This window comes from Nesoenas mayeri (genome assembly GCF_963082525.1).
Source record: "Nesoenas mayeri genome assembly, chromosome: 6".
NCBI lineage: Eukaryota > Metazoa > Chordata > Aves > Columbiformes > Columbidae > Nesoenas > Nesoenas mayeri.
The window spans coordinates 3,155,113-3,172,991 of NC_137545.1; the positions used below are offsets into that span (position 1 = coordinate 3,155,113).

The 17,879-nt window shown below is 51.7% G+C and overlaps 1 protein-coding gene and 2 pseudogenes across 3 annotated transcripts in view; 2 read left to right on the forward strand and 1 right to left on the reverse strand.

Annotated features, from left to right (window-relative positions):
- The window catches only part of LOC308041735 (neurobeachin-like protein 1), a 347,706-nt pseudogene that overhangs the window by 135,474 nt on the left and 194,353 nt on the right, over nt 1-17,879 (reverse strand). The window lies entirely within an intron of this gene.
- On the forward strand, nt 196-1,143 carry LOC308041681 (olfactory receptor 14C36-like; the record flags this gene model as incomplete). The annotated part of the gene is made up of 1 exon (XM_080346587.1): nt 196-1,143. One exon carries the CDS (start codon nt 196-198, stop codon nt 1,141-1,143), a length of 948 nt encoding a protein of 315 aa, XP_080202713.1.
- LOC308041682 (ubiquitin carboxyl-terminal hydrolase 36-like) lies at nt 12,403-16,795 on the forward strand (annotated as a pseudogene). Its single transcript has 11 exons — nt 12,403-12,652; nt 12,725-12,946; nt 13,230-13,340; nt 13,635-13,737; nt 13,956-14,023; nt 14,394-14,464; nt 14,648-14,730; nt 15,056-15,167; nt 15,454-15,594; nt 15,895-15,995; nt 16,294-16,795. The product of its transcript is annotated as a ubiquitin carboxyl-terminal hydrolase 36-like (transcript).

Below are 17,879 nucleotides of genomic sequence, written 5' to 3' on the forward strand. Positions count from 1 at the left end.
CATGGTAGAGGGCCAGTTCTTCATAAGGTGCTTATCAAGCACCAACCAGGGCTCCAGCTACAAAGCTGAAGGCGGTCTCCAGGAAAAAGAAAAGTGTCTGTGTGTGACAGTGGGGCTTGTACGGGAAATGGCTTTGATTTTGCTCAGAGAATTCTTTTGTAGCTTGTCATTGTCTTTTTCTCCTATGACGTCCTCATGCCCAGAGGCAGCACGTCTAACAGCAGCTCCATCACCCAGTTCCTCCTCCTGGCGTTCACAGACACACGGGAGCTGCAGCTCTTGCACTTCTGGCTCTTCCTGGGCATCTACCTGGCTGCCCTCTTGGGCAACGGCCTCATCATCACCACCATAGCCTGTGACCAGCACCTCCACACCCCCATGTACTTCTTCCTCCTCAGCCTCTCCATGCTCGACCTGGGCTTCATCTCCACCACTGTCCCCAAGTCCATGGCCAATTCCCTCTGGGACACTAGAGCTATATCCTATCAAGAATGCACTGCCCAAGTTTTAATGGTCGTCTTCTTCTTTGGAGCAGAGCTTTCTCTTCTCACCATCATGTCCTACGACCGCTATGTTGCCATCTGCAAACCCCTGCACTACGGGACCCTCCTGGGCAGCAGAGTTTGTGTCCACATGGCAGCAGCTGCCTGGGCCAGTGGGTTTCTCAATGCTCTGCTGCACACGGTCAATACATTTTCATTGCCCCTGTGCAAGGGCAATGCTGTGGACCAGTTCTTCTGTGAAATCCCCCAGATCCTCAAGCTCTCCTGCTCAGACACCTATTTTAGGGAAGCTGGGCTTCTGGTGGTTAGTGTCTCTTTAGGATTTGGGTGTTTTCTATTCATCATACTGTCCTATGTGCAGATCTTCAGGGCTGTGCTGAGGATCCCTTCTGAGCAGGGACAGCACAAAGCCTTTTCCACGTGTCTCCCTCACCTGGTCGTGGTCTCCCTGTTTATCAGCACTTCCATATTTTCCTACCTGAAGCCCCCCTCCATCCCCTCCCCAAGCCTGGACCTGGTGGTATCTTTTCTGTACTCAGTGTTGCCTCCAGCAGTGAACCCCGTAATCTACAGCATGAGGAACCAGAGGATGAAAGTGGCACTGGAGAAGCAGATTCAATCATTTTTCTGTCAGCAGTAATAAGTTACCTATGTCTCTTCAGAAGTTATTTCCAGTTCATCTCAGGAACCTCCTGCGCATTGAGCATTTGATCTGTGATAACCATGTTTGTCAAGGAATTTCTTCATCCATGACACTTCTCCAGAGGCATGAAGCCAGCCTCTCTGACTCAGAGGCCTGTGTCTAACAAATGGTCAGGATCTGTTGATCTAATAACCTGGGGAAGGGGCTCTGCTTGTGTCTCTGCAAGTTCTCAAGTGAAATGAATACCGCCAAGATGTGTACAACCTTGTTACCTTCCCTTGGAGTCTCTGGGTGGCCCGTCAGCAGAGGCGTAATTCAGGAGCACCCTTTGGAGGAGCCCTTGAGGTGCTGTCCCCAAGGGTCTCTGTGCCCATGAGGCCCAGGGGACTGTCCCTGCCCTTAGTGGCCAGGTGCTGGGCACAGCTGCTGGATGTCCCTGACACTTTCTTTGCCATTCACATGGTTTATAGGTTATTCGTAGGTTGTTTTGGGTTTGTTGGTTTAGTTTGGTTGGTTTGTGGTGGCTCTTTCAGGTTGGTTTGTTCTGGCTGTTTTGGTTGAGGTTGGTTATTTGTCTGGGGTTGGTTTAGGTCACTTGGTTTAGGTTATCTGAGGCTGGTTGGCTGCTTGAGGTTCGTTGTTTAGAGTTGGTTGACTTTGGAGACTTTTTTTAACACATTTTCTAGGTTCTTTATAAGTCTTCCTTTTTTTTCCAGCTTCTTTGTTTGTAGCTTCTCAGTTTGTAGCTTCTTTGTTTCTACATTCTTTTTCGTCAGCTTTTGTGTTTCTACCTTGTATGTTTCTACCCTGTTTGAATGCTCATTTAAGTTTGTTTTAGCTCGGTTTATATTACTTAGTTTTGGGTGTTTTTTAAGGCTGGTTGTTTGACAGGTGAATTTTGGGTTGGTTGTTTTATGCTGAATTAGTTACTTTATGGGTGATTTGTAGGGTGTCTGTTTGTAGCCCATTTCAAGTTGGTTGGTTTCTGTTGTTGAAGATTGGTGAAGTTGAGTTTAGGTTGTCTTAGGTTGCTTGGTTTAGCTTTGTTGGTTTAGCTTGATTTAGGTTCGTTAGTTTAGGTTTTATGTCATTTTTTGAAGGTTGATGTGTGTTGTTTCGTGTAGGTGGAAGCATAGGGAGCAGATTTCTTCCCCTCTGGGCAGCTGCCTTATATTCTGAAGATGTGGATATAGCTTTATTCTCAATAAGTGTATCCTTGGTATTTAGTTTCAGTAATTTGCCCTCTCAGTAATTATTCCACAGGAGGTCGTGTTAACAATGAATTACTTTCCTGAGAATGAGCTCTGGGTGGGGAACGGAACCATCATAGGGAACACGCGCATGATTAACAGTAATTAACTAAGACTTCGCTCTCAATTGAGAACAAAGCATTAGAGCAGTAAACAAACGGTGACAATAAATGAAAATAATCAACAATATGGGACGATGGATGAGTGGGATGACAATAACACTAGTGCAGAGCATCGCAAAAGACTGATAAAATAATCGAACCTCACCGAGAGATAGTTAATATTAATTCTAATAATCCAAAGGCAATTAATTACTGACGACTCGCTGACACCGGTTCGATCACCAAAAGCACCGCGGGGGGTCACAGTAAGTTGGGCAGCCGGATGCCTGTTCAGGAGTGCCCGGGCCAGCTCCGGCCACTGCCCGGCCCCACTCCCCAGGGCTGTGCTGGGCCCTGGCGAGGCCGCGGGGGCTCCAGCCCTGTCCCACGGACACAGCAGCGTCGGGGCCGGTACCGGGTTCCTCGAGGCGGCAGAACAGGCGCTGCCGCCATCCTCCAAACCCCACCCACGGCCCGCCCCGTGGCCCAGCGCCAGCCAATGAGCGCCGGCAGCGGTGCAGCCCTGGGCTGGGATTGGTCAGCGCTGCTGCAGGGCTCAGCCTGTCAGGGAGCGGCTGCACTCAGCCCTTCAGCCCCGGGACGGGCAGCGGCGGCTCCTGGAGAGGCCGGGGCGGGGGCGGCATGGGTCAGGGGCGGCTCCGCTCCCCGCCGGGCCTGGGCCGTGCGGCCCACAGGTCCCCGGGCTGCGCTCTCTGGTGACCCCCCCATGCTGTCCCCTGGGCCAGGGTGGATGTCCGTGTTGCATCGAGCTGCCGCTGGAGCAGGATCAGGATGTTGGGGGATGGCCCCCAGAGCCCCCCCAGCCCAAGGCCCCAGGGCCGGGGCAGCCGGCCTCTCCATGAGCCGCCAAGCAAAGGTGAATAACCATGAAAGACAGAGGAAGACTGCCCCGTCCATGGAGCTCTGCAGAAGGAGCGTGGAGCCGCACATCATATGAGGCGATATAGTTGGAATCAGCACCTAGAGAAGACTTCTGTAGAGAAGACTTGGAAGGGAGCGGCCTGACTCCATGCAGCTGCAAACCTGAGAGCTGGCAGTGTGCTGGAGGGATGGGGAGAAGTGTCAGAAGTGTCCTGGGCTGAGCAGACACCTGTGGATGACACAAGGTTGGGGAGATGTGCTTTGCAGAGATTGGCAGGAGTCCTTCCCAGGGATGAGCGGGATGAGCTTTGGACACAAGGAAAAATAAAGCGGCTTTTAAGAATGTTTTGGAATTAGTGCCACTGTCGCTAATAACAGAAAGAGGACCATGCTGTAAGAGAACTCCTTGTTCTTCAGGAGAAAAACTGAAGCTTTTTCATGTCCTTACTTGTCAAAGCAGGTGTAATTTTTCAATAGTTAGCCTCTGGCATCACAGAATCCCAGAATGTCAGGGGTTGGAAGGGACCTCGAAAGCTCATCCAGTCCAATCGCCCTGCCAGAGCAGAAACACCCAGATGAGGTGTCCAGGTGGGTCTGAATGTCTCCAGAGTAGGAGACTCCACAACCCCCCTGGGCAGCCTGGGCCAGTGTTCTGTTACCCTTCCCATGAAGAAGTTTCTTCTGAAATTAAAGTGGAACCTCTTGTGTTCCAGTTTGAACCCATTTCCCCTTGTCCTACCATTGGTTGTCACCGAGAAGAGCCTGGCTCCATCCCCCTGACACTCCCCCTTTCCATATTGATCCCCATGAATGAGTCCCCCCTCAGTCTCCTCTTGTCCAGCTCCAGAGCCCCAGCTCCCTCAGCCTTTCCTCACACGGGAGATGCTCCACTCCCTTCAGCATCTTGGTGGCTGCGCTGGACTCTCTCCAGCAGTTCCCTGTCCTGCTGGAACTGAGGGGCCACAACTGGACACAAGATTCCAGGTGTGGTCTCCCCAGGGCAGAGCAGAGGGGCAGGAGAACCTCTCTGACCTACTGACCACAACCCTTCTAACCCACCCCAGGTACCATTGGCCTTCCTGGCCACAAGGGCCCAGTGCTGGCTCATGGTCATCCTCCTGTCCCCAGGACCCCCAGGTCCCTTTCCCCTACGCTGCTCTCTAATAGGTCATTCCCCAGCTTATACTGGAACCTGGGGCTCTTCCTACCCAGATGCAATACTCTACACCTTCCCTTGTTATATTTCATTAAATTTTTCCCTGCCCAACTCTCCAACCTGTCCAGGTCTCTGGATGGCAGCACAGCTTCCAGTGTCAGCCACTCCTCCCAGCTTGGTGTCATCAGCAACTTGCTGGCAGGCATTCCATTCCCTTGTCCAAATCGTTGGTGGATATATTGAATAATACAGGCCCCAGCACTGCTCCCTGAGGCACTGCACTGGATACAGGCCTCAACTGGACTCTGCCCCATTGACCACGACTCTCTGGCTTCTTCCCTTCAGCCAGTTCGCAGTCCACCTCACTACTCGGTTGTCCAAACCGCACTCCCTCAGTTTAGCTGTAAGGATGCTGTGGGAGACTGTCAAATGCTTTACTGAAATCAAGGTAGACCACATCCACCGCTCTGCCATCATCCATCCACCTCGTCATGTCTGCATAAAAGTCAATGAGTTTGATCAAGCACGACTTCCCCTTGGTGAAGCCATGTTGACTGCCTCTAATGACCCTCTTATCCTTGATATGCCTTGAGATGGCAGCAAGGATGAGTCATTCCAGCAGTTGCCCAGGGATGGAGGTGAGCCTGACTGGTCTATAGTTACCCAGGTCCTCCTTCTTGCCCTTTTTGAAGACTGGAGTGACATTTGCTTTCCTCCAGTCCTCCAGCACCTCTCCCATTTCCCAAGACTTGGCAAAGATGATGGAGAGTGGTCCAGCAATGAACTCAGCCAGCTCCCTCAGCACCCGCGTGTGGAGGGATTTCTGTTAGATGGAGATTTATTGTTGAATTAGTCAAGCCCAAAGGAATCTCAAGGCCACGTCAAAAAGCTGAAAACAGGACCTGTTGTGGGAGAGAGGCATTCCTACAATAGCAAGGCCTCAACGTGACATAAATCAACAGACCTATCATCAGTGAGACTCCAGCGCGTGGACAGCTCATGAGCATAGATGATATCCAGTCAGTGAATGCATGCTTGGAGTGTGGACGTGTGATCAGAGATTAGTTGCATATATAAGGAGGCTTGTTTCTGTAATAAATGGTTTGCTTGATTCACATTGAATCAGAATGCCGAGTCCTTCATCGTTCCAACCAATGGTGACCCCGATGTGATACTCTGAATGGCGTCTCACTACGATTGGGGAAAAAGCCTGGGGCGGCCCAGCCAGAGGCAGTTCAGCTGGACTGAAGACTGGAGGGAGGCGTACGGATGCCCCAGGGATAAATTCGTCGACGGATCACCGGAAAAGGTGAGCGGCTGGAGGCAGGAGGAGGAAAGAATGAAGTTATGGAGCAAAATGTATTTTTTGAAGAACAAGCCGTAGTTAAGCTCCTCCTGCTTATTCTCTCTGTGAGAGGACTTCAATAGGAAGAGAGTAACATATGTAGACTGTTAATTTGGTGTAAAATTAATGGCTACCTGGGAGAAACCAAGAAGGCTTTTAAACGTGAACTTTGGGACGATATAGGGCAGAAATTATGGGATAAGGTCAGCAATGGAGACAAAGAAGCTAAATCATTAGCAGCTACCTGGAAGCTTATAATTACCACCTTAAAAGATTTTAAGGCTGAACAGTCTGCTGCTGCTGCTGGAGTTTTTGTAGGGTTGCAGCCTGATAAGAATCCTGAAAGTTGCTGTGAAGTTTACCCGGTTCGTGTCCTTGATACCTTCTCTACTCCATCCCCTGCTGTGCCTTCGGCACACCCGATAGTTCATCAGTCCGGGGCGGGAGGAGGAATAATGCTGAGCGGGTGGGCTCCTGTACCATTGCCCAACCCTAGTGAGAACAGCAAGTCCAGAGAATTGGAGTCAGACAACTTGCCCAAAGAACCTGTGAAAGCTGAGAATGCTAAAGTCATAAACAAGTGTACTATCAGTCCTTTTACCAATTTATATCTGCCTTTACCGCCTTTTAACCCTCCAACTTCCACGAGAGAGCAGAAGGAGTCACCGAATAAGAACTGGGCAAAAGAACTGTGTGAAAGATCAGATCAGCTATTAGCGAGTGAATCCAACAGTCAGAAATGATAGAGCTGTCTGAAACTGACAAAGCAGCCAAATCATCTACAAGTATTAATCAGGGTCCCAGTGAGAATTACATGCAATTTATTGACCATCTTCAAGAGGCTATCATTAAGCAGATTGAAAACTTAGAACTTAAGGAAGCACTAGCATTGAAATTAGCAGTGGAGAATGCTAATGTTTGCTCTCAACGTGTTATCTGCAAGTTTTATTGTACATATTAGGTGCTTCTCTGTATTCCCTCTCTGAAAATCAAGCAGCTTTTCAGGAATGTGAGTTAATTGTTTTACTGCTGTTGTTAGAATTGTTTCTTTGTGGTATAAGTACACCGTAACAAACCTTCTCTCCACTTTTCCCACTCGCGCTGCAAGCAGCCCTGTGCTTCCCCCCCTCCCTCCCTTTTCTCAAGGTTTTTACTTACAAGATGGAGTCAGGAATGATTGTTCTCATTTGTGTTCCTAAGAAATTGGTATTGGGAGGTGTTTTAAAACATAGGAAAGCACTCAGAATTATGAGGAAGGAAGATCTTGTTAGATATTGAAATCAGTATTGGCTGCTGTATAAGGTAAATGATTGGGAAAAGTGTCTGGAGAACAGAATCTTGAAGTATAACGCTTTCTTGCAAATAATGTTGGTTTTAAGGCCAGAAGAGCAGGACAAAATAAATCTCTACAAGAGATCATTAAATCATTTCAGACAGTTCTACAGGTGGAACGGTTTGAACTTCAACAAGCTGAGAGAGAATTAACTGATAAGACACAGGTCACAGTAAACTTCCTAAAGTCTGCAAGATGCTTTCCTTATTAACCTGTTTTCTTTGTGGGTATCTGTTTAAGCATGTTGCAGTTTTAGTAGGTCTTTGTTATATGGTACAATAAATTCACAGACTGTTAAATCATGAGAATCCGTTGACTCAAAATGTGCCTTTTGTGATAATACAGAAGATCATGAGTAATTTAGTTCTTTAACTGTGTGAATGTGATGGTAAATTTTTTTGTGTAGTAGCTGTTATATTTCTAGCATGCTAGCTTTATTCCGGTATCCAGACTTGCGCAACTCTGTGATAGGCTGTGTCTCATCTCGGTGTACTAAATTTGGCTCTTTTGTATGCACACCACGTAAAGAATCCTCATTTTGGGATAACAGTTGTAGCACACCGGATGAGACACTAATAAAAGCCTTGCCCAGTTCAGCTTGCTGCGGTGGCAGGGGGGCGGGTGCCAATAGGGCTCCAGCGCGCACTGACCTGTTTTGTCAGGGAGACCCAGCGGTACTTCCACCTGGCTGAGCAGTAAGCGGTTCAAAGGCACAATGCTAAAATTGAGATATTATCTTGAATAAGTGTGTGATCCGTCTGCATATTTGAACTTGGTGTTTGGTTTTCATATCTGAGCTCAGTATTTTAATTTGCATATATATATATATATATTTGGTACCAAAAGAATTTTGTTTGGGGAGATAATTACAAAATGGGAACCGGTTCCACTGCTAAAATACCACCTTGTTCCCCCTTAGGATGCATCCTTATACATTAGAGTTATTTCTCATATTGTTATCTATTAATTTTGAGACCAGAAACTAATTTAAGTTGTTAAACTTTGATTTGCATTTAATTTATGTGCTAGTTGGAGGTGTGGGAAAGAAAACTAAATGCTATGATGAATGTGAACTTGGATGAGGTTGTATTTAAAAGTTGCTAGAGTATGAGCTGATTTGGATTTAGGAAAATGGAATGATGGATTGATGTTTAATATGCTGTTTTTTGACATCTGTAAATTGTAAAAGGTAAATGGAGCTAAGGAATGTAACTGTTGCTGAGCTACTTGGAATTGCATATAAAGTGTATTATGGTTGGAATGAAATGGGAAAACAAAAAAGCAAAATATCCCACGCCTGTGTTGCAGAGTTTGAATCTAAATTTCAGGCCTGTGTCAAGCTGCAAGATAAACTCAGCTCATTGTAACTGAGGAGTTTGCCAGAGCCTCCCACTTCGTACCAGCGATTCCGCCACCTGCGTGACCTTGGTACATCTGAACTGCAGCAAGAAGAGAAAGAAAAAAAAATGGAAAAACCTGATTGCCCGCTTTCAAGGCGTTGAAAAGGGGGTATTTCTTCCCCCACTCTGCAGCGATGTTGTAATACTGAATGGAGAAGCCTGAGAGTGAAATTTAAAGGCATCCCCAGCAGATCCGTAGTTTTAATGAAACTGGGAAATTAAACCAAAAATTTTTAAGAGACTTATTCTGTGGTAACTACTTGTAAGAGACTTCTTAGTAAATTCGCCGTGCTAGTTTTTGAGGTCATGGGAGAGAATGAAAGAAAGGCCATTTTCTGAGACCAATGGAATGCCAAATTTGGAACAAAGTTTTACCATATGAATTCTTGTATTTGCCAGAAAGTCCTATACCTCTCTTGGGTCAAGATTCATTATGTAAATTGTAAGCTCAAATAACATTTTCTGAGAATTCTGTTTAGTTGCCTGTCCTCCAAGAAGCTGCTTGGATGGTGCAGATCTGCTTGCTACAAGTGAGAAACCTCCAAGGAAATTTCGAATGCTGTATTTCCACCAGTATTATCAGCCAATGTTTCGATAAAGCAAACACTACACTGATAGAACTGAAACAGGACTTTGATCCGGTAAGGGAAAACAATATCCAATAAATATGACAACCAAAATGGACTTAGAGACTTTGATTAATAAATTTCTGACAATCTTACAAGCTAACTGTATTCAATTGGACTTGCAGATTGTTTATTTATAGCTACAGCATAGAAACAACCTGTGGCTATTGTGGGACAGTATGATGAGATTGCTAACAGACTGATATACCGATTGTTACTCTGATCAAGAAAATGTAGGGAATGAATTTAAGTCTTAATAGACCATGATCCTTTTGTCATATATGTACTATTTGTGAAATTTAATTTTAATTTTATTTTTTTTTTTTTTGCAATCTATGTCCTTGTAAATTGTACTTGCTTGTTTTCTTAACAGCACAGCTTTTGGCATGCATAAATGTAAATTGCTGCAGAACCTGCAAGTCTTTAACATCAGGTCACACACCATACGTGTATCTGGTCTGATCCTACATACTTGCACAGTTTTTGCTGATGGTTGTGGGAAGTCTCATAAAGCTGTAGTGGTCTGGAGAGAAGATAACAATTGGCATTATTCTGTAAAAATTCTTGAAGGTTCAACCCAATTAGCAGAACTTGGCACAGCTTTACATTACTTAGAGTTTTTAAGGAGGAACCTCTAAATTTGATTTGTGATTTTGAGTACGTAGTCAAGGTCCAACACAAGTATCTGATTCCAAACTTGTCTGTTTAAAAACAAACAAACGAACAAACAAAAACAAAAAGGGGGAGAAGTAGGGGAAACACCACAAAACCAATTTTCAAAAGCATTGTATGTGATGAAATACTTTGCAAGTATGACACCAAACCAAGCTAAATCAGAAAGAACCTTCATTAGTTATGGTCAAATCATTAGTTAATGGTCAATGGAAAAGGACACATCAATTGATAACCTGGGGAAAAGGTTATGTTTGTGTCATTACAGGCCGAGGATTCCCTCAAAGTGGGTTAAGCCATGGCTGAATAAAGACAACAAAGATTCAATGGATGCAGATGGACAGGAGGGAGATAAGTTGTGAGGACTGTTTCAGATGTAAACAATGGATCCTAATTCAGTGTTATAGATGCTCACAGACCTGGCGCTCTAGAAGCCTATTAGCAAGCAGGTGGTGTACCTTCTGTGGAGAATGGCAATTTGAACAATCAGCAGAAAAGCCAAAACGGTGATACTACACTTAGACAGTCAACTCAAAAATGAGGTAAAATTATGAGATATTCCTACCATAAGTATCTATTGCACTCTTTCTCCCTAGTCCAGCAGCTGGTAAAGCTTTAGGAAACATATCAAAGTGAAGCTGTTGATCTGTTAAATAGGTTAATCTAACTTCTGAGATACTAATTCAATTAACAGTAGATGTTGATGGTATTAGGCATGCTACTCTACAAAATCGCACAGTTATAGATCTTTTAACTCTAGGTCATGGTTGTGAAGAATTGCAGAGAATGTGTTGTATTAACTTGTCTGATCATTCTGAATCTATTCATAGTACTTTAGACAAACCAATACAGCACATTAATAGGACTGTCATAGTAGAATTAAGGTTTGGCAAATGGTTTGAAGGTTTGGGAATGGGTGGGTAGTTGTTTGATCTTATTAAGTAAGGTTTAACTGCGTTATATGTAATTGTAATTATGTTGTTAATCACGTGTTCTATGTTGCAGTGTATTTCAAAGATGATTCAGTGTGCTGTTAAAAGGGCCTGACCGGTTCAAGAACAAAAAGGGAGAATTGTGGAGGGGTTTCTGTTAGATGGAGATTTATTGTTGAATTAGTCAGGCCCAAAGGAATCTCAAGGCCACTTGGAAAAGCTGAAAACAGGACCTGCTCTGGGAGAGAGGCATTTCTACAATAACAAGGCCTCAACATGACATAAATCAACGGACCTGTCATCAGTGGGACTCCAGCACGTGGACAGCTCGGGAACATAGATGATATCCAATGAGTGAATACATGCTTGGAGCGTGGACTCATGATCGGAGAATAGTTGCATATATAAGGAAGCTTTTTTCTGTAATAAATGGCTTTGCGTGATTCACATTGACTTGGAATGCTGAGTCCTTTATTGTTCCAACAGCATGGAAAGGGTTTTGGGAAAGGGACCGATGGGGCAGTCTCTGGTAGGGTATCAGCCACCCCAGGATGAGGCTGGGTGACATTTTGGGGAGCTGAAAACCTCCAAAGGCGGAGATCACCGAGAGTCCCCGGGTGTCCTGCTGCAGGGCAGCACAACCCACCTGCTCAGTTTTTCCTAATGCTCCGTTCAAAGCTCCCTGGAGGGTGTTGGTGGCTGCTGCCTCTGTCCCACCAGCCGCCACTGCAGAAGGATTTGCCTCCCCCATCATCTCCCCAGGCAGGATTCGCTGCTTTTCCAGTGCCCTGTGCCCCCCTTCAGCAGACTGAAGAGGCCCCATTGACTGAGCTGCTCCACAAAGCTCATGTGCCCCTGACCCCACCATGACAGATGTTCCTCTGGACTTTCAACCGTGTTGTGGTTTAACCCGAGCTGGCAACACAGCCACGGCAGCTGATCACTCACCCCCTACCCCTTCCCCTCCCAGTAGGGGAAAGAATTGAAAGTGAAGGGAGAAATTCAGGTTGAGAGACACACAGTTTAATAAAATAACAAAATACAAATAGACTTCTAGTAAATATACATAAACCCATCATAACTCCCACACCCTTCTCCTCAGGACTGCTCAGCCGGTCCCATCCCAGCCTGTCCCGGGACACCAGGTTTGCTCTGTCCCCAGTGCACACCTTGTGTCTTGGCCTTGTAAGACTTGCAGAGGTTTTGTTGGCCAAACCCACCACTGTGTCCAGGTTCCCTGCACTGGAACTACAGTGTGTGACCATTTAGGGATTCTGGGGCGTGGCCGGAACACGATGGCGTCACAACAAGCCCCGCCCCCGGCAGGTTCCGCCCCTGGCGTTGCCGGGACGCGCAGGCGCAGCTCAGTCCTGTTCTGGACGCGGAGCGGAGCGCACGGCGAGGGCGAGGGGAGGAGTCCGTGGGCCGAGCCGAGTGCCAGCGACCGCAGCGAAGGGCGGGACTTGAGGAGGAGGCGCGGGAAGCGCGTGTGGTGGCGCAGAGGGAGACACCGAGAGACCGGCGCGACCTTGAGGCGGTGGCACGTGCGGTGACACGCCATGGCGGGCACGGCGAAGCCGAGGGCGCTGCTGAATGTGCGGCAGGACATAGGTGAGGCCAGGGTGCTGGGCCGGCTGCTGAGCACCTCGGCCAAGAAGGTGCTGCGGCACAAGATAGAGTTCCAGCCCGCCAGCCATGGCTTCTCCAGCCAGCCGGAGCTGCTGCGGGCCAAGTACCTGCTGCTCAGCCCCCGCACCGAGCCCGCCGAGCACCCCCGCGGCGCTGAGGAGGGACAGCCGGGCCAGCAGGGTGGGTGCAGAGGGCCGGGGGCTCTCCCTGTGCTGCGCAGCCCGCGGCTCACCCGCCTCTCTCTCCCCGCAGGCAGCGACCGGACCCCGGGGCGCCACGGGGACGGCGTCCCTGCGCCCCAGAAGGGGCTGTTCCCTGCAGGGCGCCTCGCCATGCAGTGGCAGCGTGTCCAGCGCATCGGCGCCGGGCTGCTCAACCTGGGAAACACCTGTTTCCTCAACGCCACCCTGCAGTGACTCACCTACACGCCACCGCTCGCCAACTACCTGCTGTCCAAGGAGCACAGCCGCACCTGTGAGTGGGGAGGGGAGCGCCCGCCTGTCCCGGGGCTGCGCTCAGCACCCTGTGCATGGCTCTGCCGGGGGCTGTGCGGCTGCCGGGATGTGCCTTCTCTGCTCCCTCCCGCCCGTTTCTCCGTGGAGAGGACATTCCTGCATACGGGAGCATCCACTTTTCATGGCCGTAGCAGTGTTCCGAGCTCTGCACCCTGCGTCTGAGAGGCTTTGTCTGTGCTGCACACAGCCAGGACTAAGATGGGTTTGTCCTCAACGTTCTGTCTTCTCCTCTCCCACTCCAGGTCACCAAAGCGGCTTCTGCATGACATGCGTCATGCAGAACCACATCACGCAGGCGTTCGCGAACAGCGGCAGCGTGATAAAGCCAGTGTCCTTTGTCCGAGACCTCAAGAGTAAGGATGGCTGCCCTCGCGTCCCCTCCTGTAGCCGTGCGGGAGGGCAGAGACTATTGCAGGAGCAGAACCTTTGAGACCAGGGCAGGTCTTGGCAGAGATTCATCTGAGACAACTCACTGAGCCTGTCAGGGCCTTCATGGGCCTTGTTGGGCTTCCCCCATGGCTGACATGAGTCTGAAGTCTGGTTTGGACCAAGGGAGCTCAAACCCCGCAGTCCCTGCCCCGAGGGAGGGCGGGAGGACCTGCCTCTGTTGCAGCGCGTGCTGTGGCTGATCCCTCCCTCTCCTGCAGAGATCGCCCCGCACATCCGCTGGGGCAGGCAAGAGGGCGCGCACGAGTTCCTCCGTTTCACCATCGATGCCATGCAGAAGGCCTGCCTGCCCGACTGCACAGAGTACGTGGGGCCTCTGGTGGCCGTCACTGCCCTTGTCTGCTGGTCCCCTTGTCTGCTGGGCTGCTGTCTGCCTTCTCCTGACGCCTCCACCCCAGCACAGATGCGGTTCTGTCCCCAAATCCTGTGACTGCGCTGGGTTTGGATCCTGAGGACACAGCGCTGGCCCTTGGGGGCGGCTCTTGGGCCGGGCGCTGTGTGATCCGAGCTGCCGTCTCTAGGTTGGATCGCCAGACCCAAGCCACCACCCTGATCCACCAGATCTTTGGCGATCACCTGCGGTCCCGTGGTGAGTGCTGGCTGCCAGGGCCTGGGCCTGTGACTCTCAGGGCTGCTGTTTCCCCAAGAGCCTTGCAGTAACTTGGGAAAGTCACTAAGCATGTGCAAATTATGCAGAGCTGCAGCTGGTCAGTCTTTTGGTATCTGTGGGTCACGAAGCTGCTGGCTGTGGGTGCCCAGCTCATTGCCACCAGCAAAGGAACCCACGTTGCCAGCTGTCCAGCAGCACTTGTTGTCCCAGCACGTAGAGGCTGCGAATGCTGGTGCTGCCATCCCAGAGCCCAAACGCGGAGAGGGGGAACACGGCAGCTGCCTGCGCTGTGCTGGGGGTGGCGGTGCCGCGTTGTGCCAGGGGGTGCTCACTGCTCTTTCTCTTGCAGTGAAGTGCTCGATGTGCAAAGCAGTGTCGGACACCTTTGACCCCTGTCTGGACCTGCCGGTGGAGATCACGGTACCGGGGCAGGGTCAGGCGGGGAGGCGCTCTGCTCTGCAGGGGATGTTCCTGCAGCTGCACCGCTACTGCTCGACGCTGTTTAACCTGCCCGTGTCAGGCACGGTGCAGGCAAGAGGGAATCAGCTTCTGTTGTTGCGCTGCCTCCTCTGCCTGGCCCTGACCTCTCCTCTGTCCTGGCAGCAAGCCGCAAACGTAGAGCAGGCACTGGAGCTGTTTGTGAAGCCAGACCTGCTGGGCGGAGAGAATGCCTACCTGTGTGACAGGTGAGTGTGCGGGGCTGGGGCGGGAAGGGGCCGCGACTGTGCTGGTGGGAAGCAGGAGGGCAGCTGCAGTACAGGAGGGCTTCTCGACCTGCTCCACCGTTAAACCGTGAGGTTCGTGGCTGTGAAGCCTGCGATGAAGCCTGTCACTCCTCATCTCCCTCCTCTTGAGACGGGGACCTGAGCCAGCAGACCTGGCCGTGAGCAGGTGCCCTGGAGCAGTACCCGCTCCCAGCAGGGTCATTTCCGGGGGGTTTGTGGCTTGGCCAGGGCTGACAAGCACCTGGGTGGTGGAACAGCATGAATAGCTCAAGCTCTCCCTGTGCAGATGCAAGAAGAAAGTGTCGGCAACCAAACGCTTCACCATCCACCGAGCGCCCAATGTTCTCACGCTTGCTCTGAAGCGTTTTGCCAACTTCACTGGAGGCAAGATCACAAAGGTGAGTGCTCGGCAACCCAGAGCGGGGCTGTGTCCTGTCCCGAGGCCCTGCTGCCCCGAGCAGGGTGGGAGGTGGTTCTGTGCGCGGTGCGAGCTCTACCGCAGTCCTGCAGCCCTTCCCCAGCTGTGCGCTGCGGTGGGAGTTTGGCTCATCCCGGCATCTTCCTCACCGTGGGCTCTGCCTGTGGAGAGCGGGTTCCCCCTCCCTCGCGCGACGGGACTCGCAGGACAGCTGAGCCGCTCTTGCCATCTGCTGTGCAGGCTCCTGAGACATCCTCTCTCCGCAGGACGTGGGCTACCCTGAGCTCCTGAACATCCGCCCGTACATGTCCCAGACCAGCGGGGATCCGGTCATGTACGGGCTCTACGCGGTGCTGGTGCACTCGGGGTACAGCAGCCACGCAGGACACTACTACTGCTACGTGAAGGTGAGCCCAGGGCGCTCTCTTAGCACCTCTCTGTGCTGGGGGCCGGCGGGTGCTCGAGGGTCCGTATAATGCGCAGACAGGAGGGTGCCCAGCAGACGTGCGTGGTGTGGAGCACTGGGAGGTACGGGCTGTGCTCCGTCACAGGAAGAGTGGAGTTCTGCTCTCGCAGAGTCCCCTCACTTGCCCGGGGCCGCTTGGGGGTTTTGGGGAGCAGAGCTCTGCCGATGGGCCTGTTCCTGCTCCTCCTCAGGCCAGGAGCGTCCCTGACACAGCCCGACCCCGTTCTCTCTCCATCCGCAGGCCAGCGACGGGCAGTGGTACCAAATGAATGACAACGTGGTCCGCCCCAGTAACATCAAGGTGGTCCTTAACCAGAAGGCGTATGTGCTGTTCTACCTCAGGTGAGCGTGCCCTGTGTCCCCGGCCCCTCTGCCCTTGCTCAGCATGTGGGACAGGGCTGGGGGCACGTGCATGGGTGTGGGAAGGAGCTTGGCCCAGTCAGCCCCAGCGCCCACGTGCGTGTGCTGGCTCGGGGGAGGGTGGCAGGGAGAGCTCCAGCCCCTTGTAGTGGTTTTGCTGCAGCTCAAGAGCTCCTCACTTCCTCGGAGCTTCTGGCTCCTGGTTCTCGCAGCTACGACAAGAGTGTTGCAGTCGCTCAGACACTGGCAGTTAACACGTGCCCTTCTCTGCCTTCCCCAGGATCCCCAACCCTGGGAAGAGCTCAGAGGGTCCTGTTTCCAAAGCTGCCTCCAGCCTGCCTGGCCGTGTCAAGCTGCCTTCTGGGTCACCGTCACCCAAGCTGGCCCGGAAAGCCACACACACAGCTGCAGCGTTTCCCGGTGATGCAGCCCAGAGGCCCAAGAAGCCGCGCTCCTCGCAGCCGCCACCCGCGCCCAGAGCGGCTCCAGGATTTTGCGGCCCCAGTCACACCAGTGGGGCCAAAGCGCAGGTTCCTCGGAAGCGCTGCTGGGAGCCCGGGCCCCTGCCCGCCTCCCCCAGGCTGCCGGAGCCCATGCCCGGCCAGGAGCCGTGGGGCAGCGGGGAGAACACCGGGACACCGGGAAGGGACCCTCGCAGCAGGGCTCCTGCCAGCCTGGTGCTGGCAAAGCTGAAGGCCTTCTTGTCGGCCAGTACTGCTCCGCAGCCCAGCAGCACCATGTCACCACCACCGGCCAAGAAGCTGGCGCTTTCCAACACATAGGTGAGTCTGAGCTTCTGCCCAGAGACTTCAGTAGGTGCCTCGTGCCTCCGGAGCCGGGGCTTGTGTTGGGGAGTGGTACCTTGCTAAGCAGGAGGCGGGCGGGGAGAGCCCGTCAGCCCCAGGGCTCTGCCCTCCCTCTGGGTCGGGGTGCGGGTCAGGCCCCCGCTCTGCTCCCATCCCTGCAGAGGCTGGAGAACTGGCTGCTGCCTCCTTGCTCGGGACGGCGGGTGGCTGCACCAGTCCCTGGAGAGGGGCGGCCTCGCCAGCCTTCGCAGGGCAGCGTGTCCTGGAGGCGATGGGAGCTGGTGACACCACAGCTGGAGGCTGCAGAGTCGCCTCCTCCCCAGGCAGCGGCTGCACAGGCTCTCTGGGCGCCGCTGTGCAGCCGGGGCTGGGGACAGCGCTGGGGGTTCTTTTCTTAACGTTTCCTTCCTTTTTTCCTTTCTGCTTCTAAGGGAAAACACTTGATTCTTCTTTGACTCCCCCACTTCCCTCTCCCTGTCTGTGTCCTTTCTCCTCCCCTTTCTCTGGGCTCCCCTTTTTGTTTTTTATCCTCTTAGCTCACAGCAACCTCTTTTATTTAGACACCAAGTTGTTCTTTATGTCAATAACTGCAGGGCAGCCCCCAGGGAAGGACAGCAGAGGGGACCACCATGCACGTCCTCACCTGCTGCTGCCGGTTCCTGTGCCCGCCCCAGCCCCGCGCTGGGTCCCTGTGGGGCCGGGGCGCTGCCGCCGGGACACCGGGCAAGAAACTGGAGCGCTCCCTCGGGAACCGGCGGGGCTGGCGGGACAGCGGGAGCGGCCAGAGGAGCCACAGGGAGGATCCGAGGCTGGAACAGCTCTGCTGGGAGGAACGGCTGAGAGAGAGTCCTCAGCACTCGGACAACTCCTGGGAGAGCTTTCCGTCAGATACTTCATGGTGAAGATTTCAAACATGATTTCATAAAAGAAGGGTTTTTCTTTCCAAGTTGTTTTCTATCATTTTTCAGTGTATACAAGAAGTGATAGCAGCATTCTACAATGGGTATTGATCCAGGGGGTCTCATGGAGACATCTGGACAGGCAGGAGAGCAGTCCAGTG